Source organism: Sus scrofa, chromosome 18 (assembly GCF_000003025.6).
Source record: "Sus scrofa isolate TJ Tabasco breed Duroc chromosome 18, Sscrofa11.1, whole genome shotgun sequence".
NCBI lineage: Eukaryota > Metazoa > Chordata > Mammalia > Artiodactyla > Suidae > Sus > Sus scrofa.
Genome location: NC_010460.4, coordinates 5,579,465 through 5,595,385, shown reverse-complemented (window position 1 = coordinate 5,595,385; position 15,921 = coordinate 5,579,465). Strand labels below are relative to the sequence as shown.

Sequence of the window (15,921 nt, the reverse complement as noted above, 5' to 3'; positions counted from 1 at the left end):
TGCTAATCATCGCCTGACCGCACAGGGGTGCCGCAAAGCTTCCATGGAAAAAAAACGCTCTAGGAGGTCCGTTTGTAGTCCAGGTTTCAGGTACTGCCCAGATGTTTTGCCAGAGTCATTTCCCTACTCCAAATAGAAAGTAATTTTTTTTTCCCACCTGCCATGTTGCACTCAACTCAAGGGACACAATTTCAGGCCCCGTCCACTTTCCTCATCTTTGCCATCACCAGGCTGCACGAGCGGGGCCCTGCGGCTCTGTCTTACTGCGGAGCATCTGGGAACGTCTCGAGTCTCACAAGCAGCAGAGTCCAGGGCAGGCGAACTCTGACGCTTAATTAAATGAAGTCTACCCCTTCACTTGATTTTGGCCACGTCTATGGCACACGGAAGGTCCTGGGCTAGCGGGATCAAAGCTGAGCCACGGCAGTGACAACGCCGGATCCTTAACCCCTATACCACCTAATTTTGCATGTGCAGGCCTTAGCCAGGCCCCCAGAAAGCTCTGAAGGCTCGGGAATCCACCTGCCTGACTCCAGCCAGACAAGCCCCCCCGCCCAAACCCACAGGTCACTGGACAGACGGAATTGCAGGCCCTTCACCCCACATTCCAGCCACCCTGGTCCCAGTGCCCTGCACAGGGAGAAGCTGCAAAAGGTCCCAGAAGCCAGGCAGACGCAGGGGACACAACTCAGGCCGGGCGGCTTCCCTCCCACCTAACCCTTGATCGGCCTGATTGCGCAGCCCCCGGGCAGAGGGTTCGGGAAGAGTCCTTCTCCCCAACTCTCAACACACTAGTTCTCTCCACGCACACAAGTCACAGTTGCAATCCGTTCTGAGTTATCCCCAAGCTGCTGGTCTTGCCTAAATGAATGACAGGCCAACGGCTCACTAACTTCCTTAGGCCCCGTGGGGCCGGAGGGAGCAAACAGCCTGGGAGAAATTAGCAGTGGGCAGTTCACACAGCAGCGTCACTAGCCGTCATCAGGGACACACTTCTCCCTCTGTTCCTCCAACTGCTGCTGAACAACCGCAGCCGCAGTTAAAGGAGAGGCTGCACACAGCTGTCACCATGGAGGCTGTCCACATACAGACACACAGACGCACAGACACACGCACAGGCACACACACGCCCTGTGGACCAGCGAGAGCCGGGCAAAGGGCACCGTCCTACCAAAAAGGCCATGGGGCTCCGACTGTCGCCTCGCGGTGCTCCGGTGTGAGTCCTTGTGCTTCTTGCTCCCCCTGAGGCTGCCGAACCGCTTCATCAGGAGCTGCGGCCACAGGAGCGGGACAGGCGAACATGCCAGGACGCGCAGGACCCGCCTCAGCTGCAGGTGCCCGGGGGCCGGGACAGGCACAGCATTGGCAGGTGGGGGGGCGCCCGGCTGCTGCGGCCACCAAGAGCCTCGAAACGCAGCCGGTGCTCAAGCCACAGCCCGGGAATCCAGGCGTGTCCCCGAGCCACACGCTCACAGGACAGGTCACCCTCGGGGCCCGGCAGCTGGTGCTTCCTCCTCCGGGCACTCAGCGGTCCTCACGTTTGCACCGCTGCCGCCGCCGCCACCCTTAGGTAGGCAAGAAGCTGCCAGAAGCACAGGCAGAGGCTCGCCGAGGGCTTGTTAACGGAGCTGAGCCCAGCCACGCTCTCAGTCATTCAGGGTTCTTTCCTCCTTAAAATGAAAAAGGGAGGGAAGACTAAATAGGCAAACGGAGGCCGGCCTGCCAGTCATGTGCGCGTCTGCAGATGTCTCTTTAAAAAGACTGTAAAAGGAAACCACCCCGTCCAGGCAATTCTTGGCACCAATTGGCCAGAGCACATTCCCATCATGACATGACATCACGCAACTATTTTGATTCATGTGTTCCAGGGCTCCGCGGGGTCAGGAGGCTCCGGCTGCTTCTTGCTGGAGAAGCCACAGGTCCCCGCGCTGGAAATCACTGACTCGACTTCAGCTCCTGGCTCCCTGAGATGCAAGAAGCAAGAGCACCCCAAAGGTGGGGACAGGGGGTCCCCAGGAATTCAATGGGAGGGTCTTGAAAGCAAAGGTCCATTCAAGCCTTGGACTTGCTAAGAACGGCAGAACGACAGACCCAAAGAGAGCATCTGATGCAAGCCTCTTCCACCACACATGGGGAAACGGAGCCTCAGGACAGGGGGGTGGCGGGGGGAGCCGGCTCCAAGGCCCGTAACTAGTGGCGGAACCAGGACTGGAATTCTAACCTCCTTGACTCCCAAGCCCAGCCCTGATCTAATAAAACAAAACAAAAACCTTCTCGTGTGTATGTGTTCGGCAGCTAAACATCAGACGTTAAAAACACAGGATGAGGCAATGTTTGCAACTTCTTTTGCGGGTATCGTCACTGGACTAAAGGGAAGCTAATTAGCTTTGTGACCTTGCAAAAGTTACCTCTCTTCGATGGCCCCAGTTTCCCCTCTAAACCAGGACAAGGCTTGCTCACAGCAGGATTTCTTCTATTTCTAGAATCTGAATTTCTAAGGGCCATCTGACCCGCCTATTGTTTCTGCTGGGAAGGATGACGATTCAGTGATCAAATCCCTGTAGCCAGGTCTCACGAAGAAACAAAGGAAAGAGGTCTTGCCCTCGAGGAATCTGGAAATGACTTCGATACATTTAGAAAGGACGGACCACAAGGTCCTACCTCAGAGCACAGGGAACCCTGGCCCGTCTCCTGGGATAGACTATGATGGAAAAGCATATAAAAAAGAATGTGTAGGTGTTCCTGTCATGGCTCAGTGGTTAATGAACCCCACTGGTAGCCGTATGGACATGGGTTCGATCCCTGGCCTTGCTCAGTGGGTTAAGGATCTGGCATTGCCATGAGCTGTGGTGTAGGTCGCAGATGCAGCTTGGATCCAGCGTTGCTGTGGCTGTGGTGTAGGCTCGTGGCTGCAGCTCCAATTTAACCCCTAACCTGGGAACGTCCATATGCCTTGGGTGTGGCCCTAAAAATACAAACAGGTTAAAAGAAAAAAAAATAAGAATGTATATTGAAGAGTCCCTTTGCTATACAGTAGAAACTGGCAAACACTGTGAATTAACTACACTTCTTTGTTTGTTTGTTTGTTTTTTGTCTTTTTCTAGGGCCGCACCTGCCGCTGGCCTACGCCAGTGATTACAGTGATTACAATGAGCCATGACGGAAACTCCAATCAACTATACTTTAATTAAAAAAAATTAAAAACCAACAAAACAAAGATTAACCGTTAAACTCTACTAATGTATAAACAGCTACATATGGTCCAGTGACCAAGGGACCAGAATGGACAAGTGTCATCAGCACAAATGGACAGAGAAGCATTGGCAGGACAGTGTGACTTGGCCTTGAGGCTGGAGGGCAGGTCAGGCCAACACGGGGCCCTCAGAGGAACCTCGTTTTCCAAAACAAGTCACAAAACCCACCTCCACTCGGGTCTTCCAATACCCTAGCGGATTATATCTGCATTAAATATAGGAGCCCAAACAGACTATGATGAAGCTTTGGAAACGACTAAGGAGGTAGGCTGCAGAATTTCACAGTTAGATTTCATTTTTTTAAAAAAATCAATTCAGTTCTTAACAGAGATAGAAATGCTCCCCTGATATAAAAATAAAATAAAACTGGAGTTCCCGTCATGGCACAGGGGTTAACGAATCCGACTAGAAACCATGAGGTTGCGGGTTCGATCCCTGCCGTTGCTCAGTGGGTTAAGGATCCCGTGTTGCTGTGGCTGTGGTGTAGGCCGGTGGCTACAGCTCTGATTCGACCCCTAGCCTGGGAACCTCCACATGCCACGGGAGCGGCTCAAGAAAAGGCAAAAAAAACAAAAAAATAAAATAAAATAATGAAAAAATAAAAGTAAAATAAAATAAAATGAAACAAAACAGAACTTCTTTAGGAAAGACCATTAGACAAGTGCGCCACAAAGAAAGGGCCACGCTGGAGGAGAAGGAGAATGAAAGGCTTTGCTGGAGCCCATCCGACATCCTTGGGCTCCGTGCTGAAGTGCATAGAAAGAGGCAACGTTTCAAAGTTTAGTGACGAAAGCTAATGCGTTTAAATTCACGGGGGACACAGCCTGTAGGGGCTGCTGTGGTCATTCACTCATCAAGTAGTTATTAAATCTCCACCAAATGTGCAGGACAGTTGCGACAGAGGGGACGCGTGCTATGAACAATTCAAAGACATTCCTGGCCTCGAAGAACTGTATTTTAATTAGCGAGATAATAAATCCCATTTGTTGAGTGCCATATGCCGCCTGGAGTGCTGGTCACCCCACAATTATTATTTTATTTCACCCTTCCCACAAACCCGTGGGGGCAGAGAGTATTCCCAAGATCTTATTTAAAGCTGAATAATTCTAGTTGCCTCTGAGCACATGGCCGCTGCCCAGCTCCGGGCTCCATAGGCCATGAATTCGCTCAATAGAACCTTTGGTGCCTCTTCGAAGGGAGTAAAGGACTCGGAAACACAGGCAGAGGGAGGAAAAGAATCACCCAGCTCATTCAGGGTCACTGTTCTGGTACTGAGATGGGAGCAGAACATTCTGAAAAGAGAGGCCTGATGGAGTGACAAGCTGTGGCCCAGCGCGTTCTCTGTCCTGAGGGATGGACCCGGGAAGCTCTGGATGGAAGAAGCCGGGGAGCACTCGGGTTAAGGGCAGCTTTTGGACACGCTATGTGAGGACGGATATGATGGCCTTGACAATGGACACAAGTCCCCAAAGGGACCCCAGCTTCATGGACATACACTTTTTTTTTTTCCTTTTTAGGGCATATGGAAGTTCCCAGGCTAGAGGTTGAATTGGAGCTGCAGCTGCCAGCCTACGCCACAGCCACAGCCACGCCAGCTCCGAGCCGTGTCTGCAACCTACACCGAGGCTGTCGGCAACGCTGGATCCTTAACCCACTGAGCGCGGCCAGGGACTGAACTCGCATCCTCATGGATACCAGTCAGATTCTTAACCCGCTGAGCCACAATGGGAACTTCCACTGACATGTACCTTTGACCTCACTCTAAACGTTCTCCCCAGGGTCAGCTTCACCCAAGAGCAGAGAGGAAGGCTGCTGGGGACCCTGGACTTCAGAGGTGGAGCTGCGGTGGTGTGCTGGAAAATGCTGGACAGGCACCCGTGGGGGCTGGGAGAGAGGGAGGGCAGAGCTGTAGGCTCTGCCACTTTCTGTGGTGCAACTACTCCAACCTCGTTCCATTTCGGGCACTCACGGGGCACAGATGGGCTTACAAAATTCCTGAACATCTTACAATCGGCTCTCACACCCCGGGGGTCTCTCTGCTGGATTCACACATGCCTGGAATTCCCTAACTTGGGACAACACCCCTGCACCACGGAGACGCCCGCAGACGCACCGGGTGGGCTGACATGCACGTGGCAGGTGGGGCACCTGAGGACACCTCCTGTGGGAGCCCTCACTGTCCCTTCTGCGAGCTCTCCACCAGCCGATGGTCCCAAAGGAGCAAGAGGTGGAACTCCTACACACGCTGTGACTCAGCGGGCAGGAGTGTGTCCTTCTGGAAAGCTCTCTGCACATGGGGAGTTTTTTAAGGCAAGGGCTGAAAAAGAAGGAACTTGTGGCTTCCAAGATGGAACGGTGGGGGGTTTTGTGTCCGTTTTGCCTTTCCTTATTTATTTATTTTTTTTTTGGGATTGTGTTTTATTTGTTGTTATTTTTAAATTAATTTATTATTAAATTATGGAGTTCCCGTCGTGGCTCAGTGGTTAACGAATCCGACTAGGAACCATGAGGTTGCGGGTTCGATCCCTGCCCTTGCTCAGGGGGTTAAGGATCCGGCGTGGCCGTGAGCTGTGGTGTAGGTTGCAGACGCGGCTCGGATCTCGCGTTGCTGTGGCTGTGGCGTAGGCTGGTGGCTACAGCTCTGATTCGACCCCTAGCCTGGGAACCTCCATATGCCGCAGAAGCGGCCCAAGAAATGGCAAAAAGACAAAAAAAAATTATAGTTGATTTACAATGTTGTGCCAATTTCTGCTGTACAGCAACGTGACTCCATTATGTATGTGTGTGTGTATATATATATATATTCTTTTTAATATTCTTTTCCATCATGGTCTATCCCAGGAGACTGAATATAGTTCCCTGTGCTGTACAGCAGGACCTCAGCGTTATCCATTCTAAATGTCATAGTTTGCATCCACTGACTTCAACCTCCCCCTCCATCCCTCTCCCTCCCCCTCCCCCTCCCCCGGAGCTGTGTTTTAAGACCTATTCCTGGAGTCTACTTTACAGATCACTCTCTTGGCTGGTGCTGGACCCGGAAGGCCAGAGCAGGACCCAGAAGGTCAGAGCAGGACCGGATAACGGCAGCAGCAGACGCCTGTGTGTCTCAGCGCGTTTCCCCAGGCTGCCGGAGCAGGGCTTCCCAGGTCCCTGCCTTGATACTAGGGCTGGAGGATTTGGGGGAAGGACCGAAGGATGGGGTATTCACATTGCATTCTTTGTTGGTTTTGTTGCTGTTCTTTTTCTCCTAGTTTTTCGATTATAAGCCCACCCTTGAGAACCAGAAAAATAAAATGGCATTGATGATTTCTTCTTGGAGACGCTTCATACTGTGAGCTTGCTTCATTATTTTATTGTGTGTTTTTTCTCTCCCCAGTCAGACTGCAAGCTCCTTGACAGAGGGATCTGACCTGATGGGGAAATATAATCAGTGCTTTCTGACCACGTTTTGCGAGGTGGCTTCTGAGCAGGCAGGTGGGCCTGGGGACAGAAGCAGGCTGTGCTCGGTGACCTTGGGGGCGGCTCTCTACTGGGGGCGGGCCCACAGCATGATGCCGGGGAACAGGTCCAGGTACCCGACCTTTCAGATTTTAGCAGGTGTACTGGCCTCTGCCCATCCGGATACTGCAACCCGGCCGAGAGCCGGATGTCAGGTGACGGTTGAACAGATGGCACTGCCAGGGGAAGGAGAGGAGGAGAAGGAGGGACACTAAGGGGGGTGGCAGACAGGTGAGCAGGAAGGGGGTGGCTCACTGTGCCCCACCGCTGCAGATGCAGGAGTGGTGCACGCTGCTCCTTCCACGTGGCTGTGCCTTTCTCCACCAGCTCCTACAGTTCTCACGGAGACCCTGGCGACCCCAGACGCGGGTCAACCAGTCCAATGGCTGGAGCTGACCTGGGATGCCTGTTCCCACAGCACAGGGAGAGGGGCTGAGCCAGGAGGAGTCTTATCCCATTAACCTGGTTCTACCCTGGGCTTCCCGGTGGAGTCCCGCAGGACCCGTCACCTGTCTTGCAGACACCCAGCCTCCGCTGGTCACCCCACCTGCCCAGTCCCCAGCACGTGCAGTAGAAGGCCCTGACTGCGGAGGGCCCAGTGGCCGCAGGGACAGGCCCACTGTCCCACCAGAAACCCAGGCAGGGTGGTCCGTGGAAGCCTCCGAGTGAGGGGCGCCCTCCTGGAAGTCCACCCCCACCCCTGGATTTCCAGTTTCCTGTAATATTTTTTGTGTGTCTTTTTGTCTTTCTTTAAGGCAGCGCCTGCAGCATATGGAGGTTCCCAGGCTAGGGGTCGAATCGGAGCTGTAGCCGCCGGCCTCTGCCACAGCCACAGCCATGCGGGATCTGAGCCGAGACTGCAACCAACATCACAGCTCACGGCAACGCCGGAGCCTCAACCCACTGAGTGAGGCCAGGGATTGAACCCACGACCTCACAGATCCCAGTCGGACTCGCCTCCACTGAACCACGATGGGAACTCCCAACCAGTTTCATAAAATATTAATAACGGCAGTAATGAAAAAGTTTTAGGGGCCTAAATCTCCCTTGTCACCGAAGCCTCTTTGAGAGCTGGGTTATGTGCAGCTGCAAAGACTCCCACTGAAACGGTTACGGGAGGCCGGGATGACACAGAAGCAGCTGGGGCCCCGGGGTAGACCTTCCCCACGTGCCAGCCCCGTGTCTGGACACAGCCTCAGTGGCGCCCGGGCCTCAGAGCTGCCGGGCTGAGGCGGGAGCTCTGGGCTGACAGAAGCGGCAGCCGAGCCAGGCCGGCTGGCAGGAGGGCACACCCCATGGACCAGGGCCTCGCGTTTATGAGCCCGTCCCAAAGCACTTTCCCCAGCCTTTCTCAACCCTGCGCTAAGGTGGGGGTGGTGGGGCAGCCCTGGCTATTCAGTTTACGAAATAAAAGAAACAGAGGTGCAGAGAAGCAGAATGATTTGCCCCGGGTCCTCCTGCAGCCAGTGGCAGGGCTGGGCTTCCGCGGCGGGTCCATCCGGCCCCCGTCCGGTGGCACTTAGGGCCCCAAGGCTGCCTCTTCTTGGCTGGGATATTGGAAAAGTAAATGAAGACGCGTCAACCGAAAACGCCCTGGGTAACCTTCGCAGGCCACGTGCTAGGACCTGAAAAGCCCGGAGCCCCCCTGAAAGGCGGCGAGCCGAACAAAACCCCATTATGTAAGAGGCGGCGGGGGGCTGGGGGGCCCTCTCGGCGCAGGGGGAGCCGCACACCCGCCCGCACAGATTTGCTGGTGCTCTCCTGCTGGTTGCAAAACACTGTGTCAGATTTCATGGAAAGTTCTAAAGGTCACCTCGGCACTTGACTCTGAGGGAGATCCTGTGTCACCTCCTGCTGCCTTCCTCTCCTCCTCCCCAGGCCTGTTGATGAGGCTGCGGCTCTGAGGGTGACACTCCCTGCCCTGACTCGGGCCCCCGCGCCCGCTGCGCCGCGTCAGCCCCGCACAGTCACCCTCACTCCTGCCTCCCGCCTCCACCGGGGCCTCGGGGCAGAGACGCTTGGAGTGACAAGAGGGTGACTTTTTGGGCAAACCACCTCAGCTTGAAGAGTTCCACTCATACCAGTGACATCGAAACCCACAGGGGCATCTGAATTTTAAAAATACAGAAAAGGTAAAACCCCATGGCAATCATTATTTTTAGCGTGCCAAAGTGCGGCTCCCAAAAAGTACGAAATGCCCCGCCATCCTTAAAATCTCACAGGGGCATCTTGGAAACCATGGAAACACTTGGGGGAGGCTTATTTGATCCCTTCTCAGGGGCCCCACTATCCCTGGGTCTCTACCCAGGCCAAGAGTTCTGAAGGCACCGACAAAACTTGCTCCTGACTCCAGCTTTCAGGATGGCCCCATGTGAACGTGGGACCCCAGGGCCCCAGAGCAATGGCTTTCAAATGCTAGATGCCAAAGGGTCTAGAAGCCAAGCGCCTGGCTTTTGTGTTTGCTTCTCCCTCTAAGTTATGTCTTGAGTGCAAAAGCCTTGGCAAGGATGCAGAGTCCGTGAGCTCGCAGGCTGGGCAGAAAGCCACCGCGAAGACCACCTGGGCCCCCCGTCTCCTGGGCAACCAGGCTCCATCTCCATCTTCTGGAATCTGGGGCTCCCGGGAGAACCTCAACTGCCTTTGGCACGTTTTCATTAGGAAACCACTGCTGGAGCATAGGAGGCCTGAGGTGGAATTTGCGTTTGAGCTGCTGCTTCTCATACAAGGTGATACCCAGAAAGGTTTGAAGGACTTGAGTCAGGTGTAGCCCCTTGAAACAAGGCAGGTTCATGCATCAGCATGAGACGTCCAGCCATTTCTTTTGTTTTTCCACATTTCTCCCATAAAAGAGGTCAGGATACAGCCTGAGCCCATTTCACTGGTGTTTTTAGGAAATTGCATGAAATAAAACAGCAAAAATACCCGATCAGCTGCGGAGTGTTTTATACCCGCTCAAAACAGCCCAGAACGAGCCCCCCATCCCCACCTGGCTCAGACTCCAAGGGCCTCAAAGGGCATCGCATGGACAGCCCAGTTTTGAAGCTGCCTCCCCTTGCCGGCCGCTGGCCCAGGCTCCCCCGGCTGCCCGGCTCTACATCGCGAGGGCACGGGGGCCCTTGGACGTGAACCAGGAGCAGCACCACGTGTCTGCAGTTCCTGCTCCAGATCTCAGCTAAGTCAGAACCCTGCTCCTCAGCCAAAACCCTCAAAGCCCAAGCACTGAATCTCTCGAAGGAGGAGTCACGGGACTTTCCTCCTAATCATTTGCTTTTTTCAACCACACGCACAAAGAACCCTGGCTCCTTAGCAGCAAGTGTGGACTGTTCAAGGCCAAACCCTGCTTCAGACCACAGGGCTGGTATCGGAGACACAAAGCAGGAAAAAGCAGGAGCAGGTGGTCCAAGGTCCGTAAGTCCCTGAGTCTCCAGCCTTCCCATCCAGCAATGGCTGGATACGTCCTGCTCATCACAGGCCCATCATAAGGACCCCGGGTTGTCTACAAAGAGCAAAATTATGTTCAGCATCTTTTTTTTTTTGGCCACGCCCATGGCATGCAGAAGCTCCTGGGCCACAGTTTGAACCTGCGCCACAGCAGCAGCCATGCTGAATCTTTAACCACTAGGCTGCCAGGGAACTCCTTGATTGATTTTTTTCTAAACCCTGTGATCAAACTACTTCACTGAAAATGCCAATGTAAAGAAGAGAAAAAAAGTCACAAACAAACAAAAAAAGGACCTAGTAAATGGTGGTTCGTGTCTCCAGCAGAAAAATCAGCAAGGTGCATGCTCAGTAAAGTGCTCCAGCAAATGCTTAAAAAAAAAAGGTGAGAAGCACCGTTGGAAGGAGTGGCCTCTCCCAGGCCTTCCGGCTCCCGTCTCCTGCCTCTGCTCCTGAAGATGACCTGGGAACATTCATCCCGACCGGCCCTCGGGGACAACGTAAAGGAATCTGCGAGTTTACCAGCTTCCTGGCCTTTAGGTGACTTGGGGCTGGTCGAGGGTCCTGGGAGGGTCAGAGGGCAAGAAAGACGGTGGAAAGTTCACCTCTCGAAGGCCTGTGCGCCAGAAAGGAGGCCTTCCAGCCATCCCCCCTGGAGAGAAATGCTGCGGAGAACCCAGACTTGCAGCAGGCAAGCAGGAGAACTTGATGGTCAGAAGATGAAACTCAGAAACAGATGTGCCAGGGAGTTTTGTCTTTTCTCTCCCATCCCTAGAGGCTCTAAAGGAACCCCGAGCCCCCAAGCCAGCCTTTCACCGTCGGTCCCCTGGTTCACTGGCCGCACCTGGTGTCTCGCTCTCCCCCCGCCCCCACAGGACAGACACATTCCTTGGAATCAGGTCGCCCACGGCCACCTCCCCGAGCCCCACTCCCCAGCCTTCATGTCAACAAGTCTGAGTGGCTCCAGGGGCCAGGGACTGAGCAACCCCACCTAAGTAATGCTGGTCCTCCCATCTTGCTGTCATCCAAACTAGAATTTTTGTACATCGAAAATAATAGCGTGGCTATTAAGAGAGTGAAAAGACAACTCATTAAAGAGAGAAACTCTGCAGCCCACAGATGTGACAAGGGCCTGGGATCCAGAGGGTGTGGCTAAACTCCTACGACTCAACCACAGAAAGACGACCCGGTAAAAAGCCAACAGACACTCTTCCAAAGAAGATGTGGAGAAACGGCCAACACAGGCATGAAAAGACGCTCAACAGCGAGGAAGTCCCTTGGGGCTCAGGGGGTTAAAGATCTGGCGTTGTCACTGCGGGGGCTCTGGTTACAACTGTGGCACAGGTTTGATCCCCAGGAGCTTCCATAAACCACAGCTGTGGCCAAAAAACCCCCACAAAGACAGACCATTTCACATCCGCTAGGCTGGCAATAGTAATAGCAAGAATAATGACAATAACAACAACGAATGAAAAATAACAAGCGTTGGAGGGATGCGGAGAAACGAACACCCTCCGGCTGGTGGGGGCGTGAAACGGGGCGGCTGCTGAGGAACTCAGCAAGCGTGGCAGCTCCTCTTCACGTTAAGCAAAGGATGACCAAGTGACCCAGAAATTCCACTGCTTGGTATCTGCCCCACATGGCAGAAGACAGGTGTTCAAACACAAACGCGCACGCATGAGTGTCCACAGCAGTGCTACGTCCAATAGCCAAACCCCCCACGTGTCTACCGACAGGCGAACCGATACACAAACTGTGTCTCTCCACCCGAGGGAACGCTATTTGGCCACACAAAGGAAAGGAAGTACCGACACAGGCGACGGCAGGGGTACACCTGCAAAACGACGCGCCGAGGGAGAGAAGCCAGACACGCGAGGTCACGTTTCGTATGATTCCAGTTTTATGAAATATCCCGAACAGGCAACTGCATAGATACAGAAAGCGGGCTGGTGAGCGGTGCCCGGGAGGTTCTCTTTGGGGCGATGAAAGAGGTCTGGGCTAGATGGTGGTGAATTCGCAACAAGGCGAACACACTTCGTGCCACTGAGCTGTACGCGTAAAAATGGTTAAGATGGTAAATTACACATTATGTGCATCTTACCAGGAAATCACAAGAGGTAACTTAAGTCATGACAGATACTAGAGGAAAATAAGGGCGAATTCTACAATGCGGATTTAGGGAAAGGCTTTCCACCGATATCTAAGTGCTCAGCGTACTCTCCAAGGGCCTTTTCCCGTCTCTCTTTTCGTTTTGTTTTGTTTTTTTAGGGCTGATCCTGCGGCACATGGAGGTTCCCAGGCTAGGGGTCTCATCAGAGCTGTAGCCGCCGGCCTACGCCAGAGCCACAGCCATGCAGGATCCGAGCCACGTCTGCGACCTACACCACAGCTCACGGCAATGCCGGATCCTTAACCCACTGAGCGAGGCCGGGGATCGAACCTGCATCCTCATGGTTCCTACTCAGATTCATTTCCACTGAGCCATGACAGTAACTCCCCATTTTCCTGTCTCTTGAGAAATGCCTGTTCATGGCTTTTGCTCTATGGGTGCAAAGAGACCATGTCTATATATGTTCATAGCTATCAATACTCCACTCCGTGGATGTACCTTCTTTATTTTATCATCTATTCTCCTCTGCGAAAACATATTTCCAATATGTCTGCTGAGAAGGCTTAGAAGCTGTGACATCTCAGCTGAAAAGAGCACACTCTGGATATTATTTTAAATACTTTTCACCACTGAAAGAAACAAGGGCTCTTCGGAGAAATGGCTGATTCCAGGACGGCGGCAGGGAGAGCCCAAGATGAGGCTGGACGGCTTTGCTACACCAGAACATAAGATATGCTTAGGACACACTAGAGGCAGGCGTGGGACACAGGGCCCAGCCTGAAAGGGCACATGCTGGCCAAAAGGACAATCTGAGTATCAAAATACAGTCACGACAAACCAGTATCTATTGAATAAAATACGAATCCATGAGTATGTACCTACCTATATACATAAGGAAAAAAGGAAAATTTCTTCCTTACCAACTCCATCAAAGCAATGCACAACTAGCGATAATGTCAGCAAATCTCCTTGGTGACACCTGCAGTCTTCCTTCAGGGGAAGAATAAATGACAGCTGCTAAAACTCGCAAGTGAAAGTTTGACGAGAAAGAAGAGATTCACATAATTCCAAAGTATGGGACGTTGCCTGGAAGTTCTCGTGTGGCACAGGATCCAGTGTCGCTGCAGCTGTGGCTCATGTCGCAACTGCAGCATGGGTTCGATCCCTGGCCCAGGAACTTCTATGTGCTGCAGGTGCAGCCAATACATAAGCAGCCCCCCCACCCCCCGCCACGAAATGTTTATGGCTTACAAAGGGAAAAAGGAATAATCTTATATTAGCGTGGAACACTCAACTGCAGCAGACACACCTCCCTTAACCAAGTATTCAGTTAGTATCACCCAGCGTGGGTCGGGGATGTCAGGACAGGACGGCCGATGCTCGGCACTACAGCCCTGAAACCAATCCCGAGGAAACGTCAGGCATACCCAGAGCCAAGGACGGTCTACACAGTAACGGGCCTGTGTGGACTTGAAGACAAGACCGGAGGCAGCTCTGGATCCGGAGGGACTGAGGAGAAAGGACAACCCCATGGATGCACGGTGGGGTGGGGGCTGCTTCTTCCAAAGATGCTGTTGAGACAGTTTGTGAACCGAGGCTGAGTGCCACAGCGGAGCGCACTCGGTTGTTTGACGGTTCATTTCCTGGTTTTGCTGGTTAAAACGGTCGTGAGGAGAATGGCCCCGGATTTACAGAATGTGACCGACGTTTTTAGGGCCAAGGGGACACTGTGCTTGCCACTCATTCTGGATGGTTCAGATTTCATAAAAACATGCAAATAACTATGTACTGGGGATATATGTTTTGGGAGATATGAGCAGATGGGGTAACAACACGCTAACATTGGGGCATCTGGATGAAAGATACATTAGCGTTCTTTCCACTGCTTTTGCAACTTTTATGGAGGTTTGAAATGGTCAAAATAAAATGATTTTCTTTTTTCTTATTTGGCTGCCCCACGGCATACGGGATTTCTGGGCCAGGGAGCAGATCTGAGCTGCAACTGTGACCTATGCCGCAGCTACGGCAATGCTGGATCTAAACATGAACCCGTTGTGCCAGGGCCAGGGATCAAACCTGTGTCCTGGTGCTGCAGAGACACCCTTGATCCCGTTGCAACACACCAGAAATTTCAAAATGTTATTTTAAAAGAGGAATCAAGAAATGAAGTGAGGGAATTCCCATTGTGGCTCAGTGGTAATGAACCTGACTAGGATCCATGAGGATCCAAGTTCATTCCCTGGCCTCATTCAGTGGGTTATGGATCTAGCGCTGCTGCAAGTTGCGGGGTAGGTTATAGATGCGGCTCCGATCTCAGGTTGCTGTGGCTGTGGTGTGGGCTGGCAGCTGCAGCTCTGATTCCACCCCTAGCCTGGGAACTTCCGTATGCCACAGATGCAGTCCTGAAAAAAAAAAAAAGAAAAGAAAAAAGAAAAGAAAAAAAAAAAAAAGAAATACAGTGGCCAGGACAAGGATGTAGGTTGGCTAGCATCTGCTTTCCCTGTGTCCCATGGTAGAATCATCACGCAGGAAGCCCTTCAAAGACCAGAAAGTCCTACAATTCACCAAAGGAAGATTTTTCCCTGGCTTCTTCCAAGCCATCCGGGCCCCTTCAAACCATCCGCATGATGGCCAGCAGAGGGCGCTCTCCCAGGGGCCCACACTGGGTGCCAGGCCACATAACTCTGCAATGTGTTGGCTGAACTTTTCAGGAAACTTGGATGCCACGCATACTTTTCCTTTCTTTGTGGGCAGGCAAGAGGAGTCACGTTTTTCTGAAGTCTGCTCAGCCCCAGGATCCAGACCTCACCAGCTGCCTGGATCCAGCAGACTCCAGCCTGGGCCAGGGAGTGCAGGGCCCAGGGCCCAGGCTCTGGTGGCTCCGGGGAGGCCCAAGGACGGGCGCAGCGTCCTGGACAGAGCCGTGGAGCGCTGGCAGGTGGGGAGGACCTCAGCCAGCCAGGCACAGGGTAAAACGCCCTCGGCCCCTCACTGCACGACGTCTGGGGACACACCAGGGGCCTCAAGCAGCCTCGGGCTGGCCTGCCTCTTCTCCCGCCTCACCTGCAGCCTTCCCCCGAGCATGTCCCCTGTCCTCTAGCCCCCACGCACCCATTCATTTGCTCATCCATTCCTGCCTTCCCTTACATGGCCACTGACACTGGGACATCCGAGCAAGAACTGGGGGAGGGGCAGCACCTGCGGCCACCTGCAGAACAGCTGGTGCGGGCTCCCCAGAGCCCAGCTGAGAGGGCTGCGTTTAGGGACACTCCTGGATCAACATCCGCGGCAAGGGGAGGAGACGGGCTGGGCCTGGGCCGAAGCCGAGGAGCTGTGTAGACCCATCGAGGCCCCCAAAAAGTTCCCAAGAGTTGTCCAGCGTGGGGTGAGGGGCGGTCCCTCACAACCAGACACCGACTGGCAGCCGGGTGTGGGTCGGCTCAGGAAGAGGCGCCACCCTGCGTGAGGTGTCTCCGTGGGTGACACGGCCAACAGCTCGGGGACTGAGCCCCTCATCCTGAAGGGGCTCTGGGAGTCAACAGGGCGTCCGTCACTAGGGCATCTGGAGCAGAGTGCCTGCAGCTGGGGTGAGCTCGGCATCTTCAAGGACCAGGAATGCAG

General features: G+C 53.6%; 1 protein-coding gene across 8 annotated transcripts in view; it reads right to left on the bottom strand.

The window, feature by feature from the left end:
• PRKAG2 (protein kinase AMP-activated non-catalytic subunit gamma 2) overlaps positions 1 to 15,921 on the bottom strand; it is a 269,685-nt gene that overhangs the window by 149,376 nt on the left and 104,388 nt on the right. Inside the window, exon 1 of one of the 8 annotated variants that reach the window (XM_021078617.1) lies at positions 1,172 to 2,700. The exons of 6 other annotated variants lie outside the window; for them this stretch is intronic. In XM_021078617.1, the coding sequence (XP_020934276.1) occupies positions 1,172 to 1,265 (94 nt within the window). In that variant the 5' untranslated portion in view covers positions 1,266 to 2,700. Of the gene's footprint in view, positions 1 to 1,171; positions 2,701 to 15,921 lie in introns of those variants that run through there. One more of the 8 variants, XM_021078618.1, reaches the window with a different exon arrangement.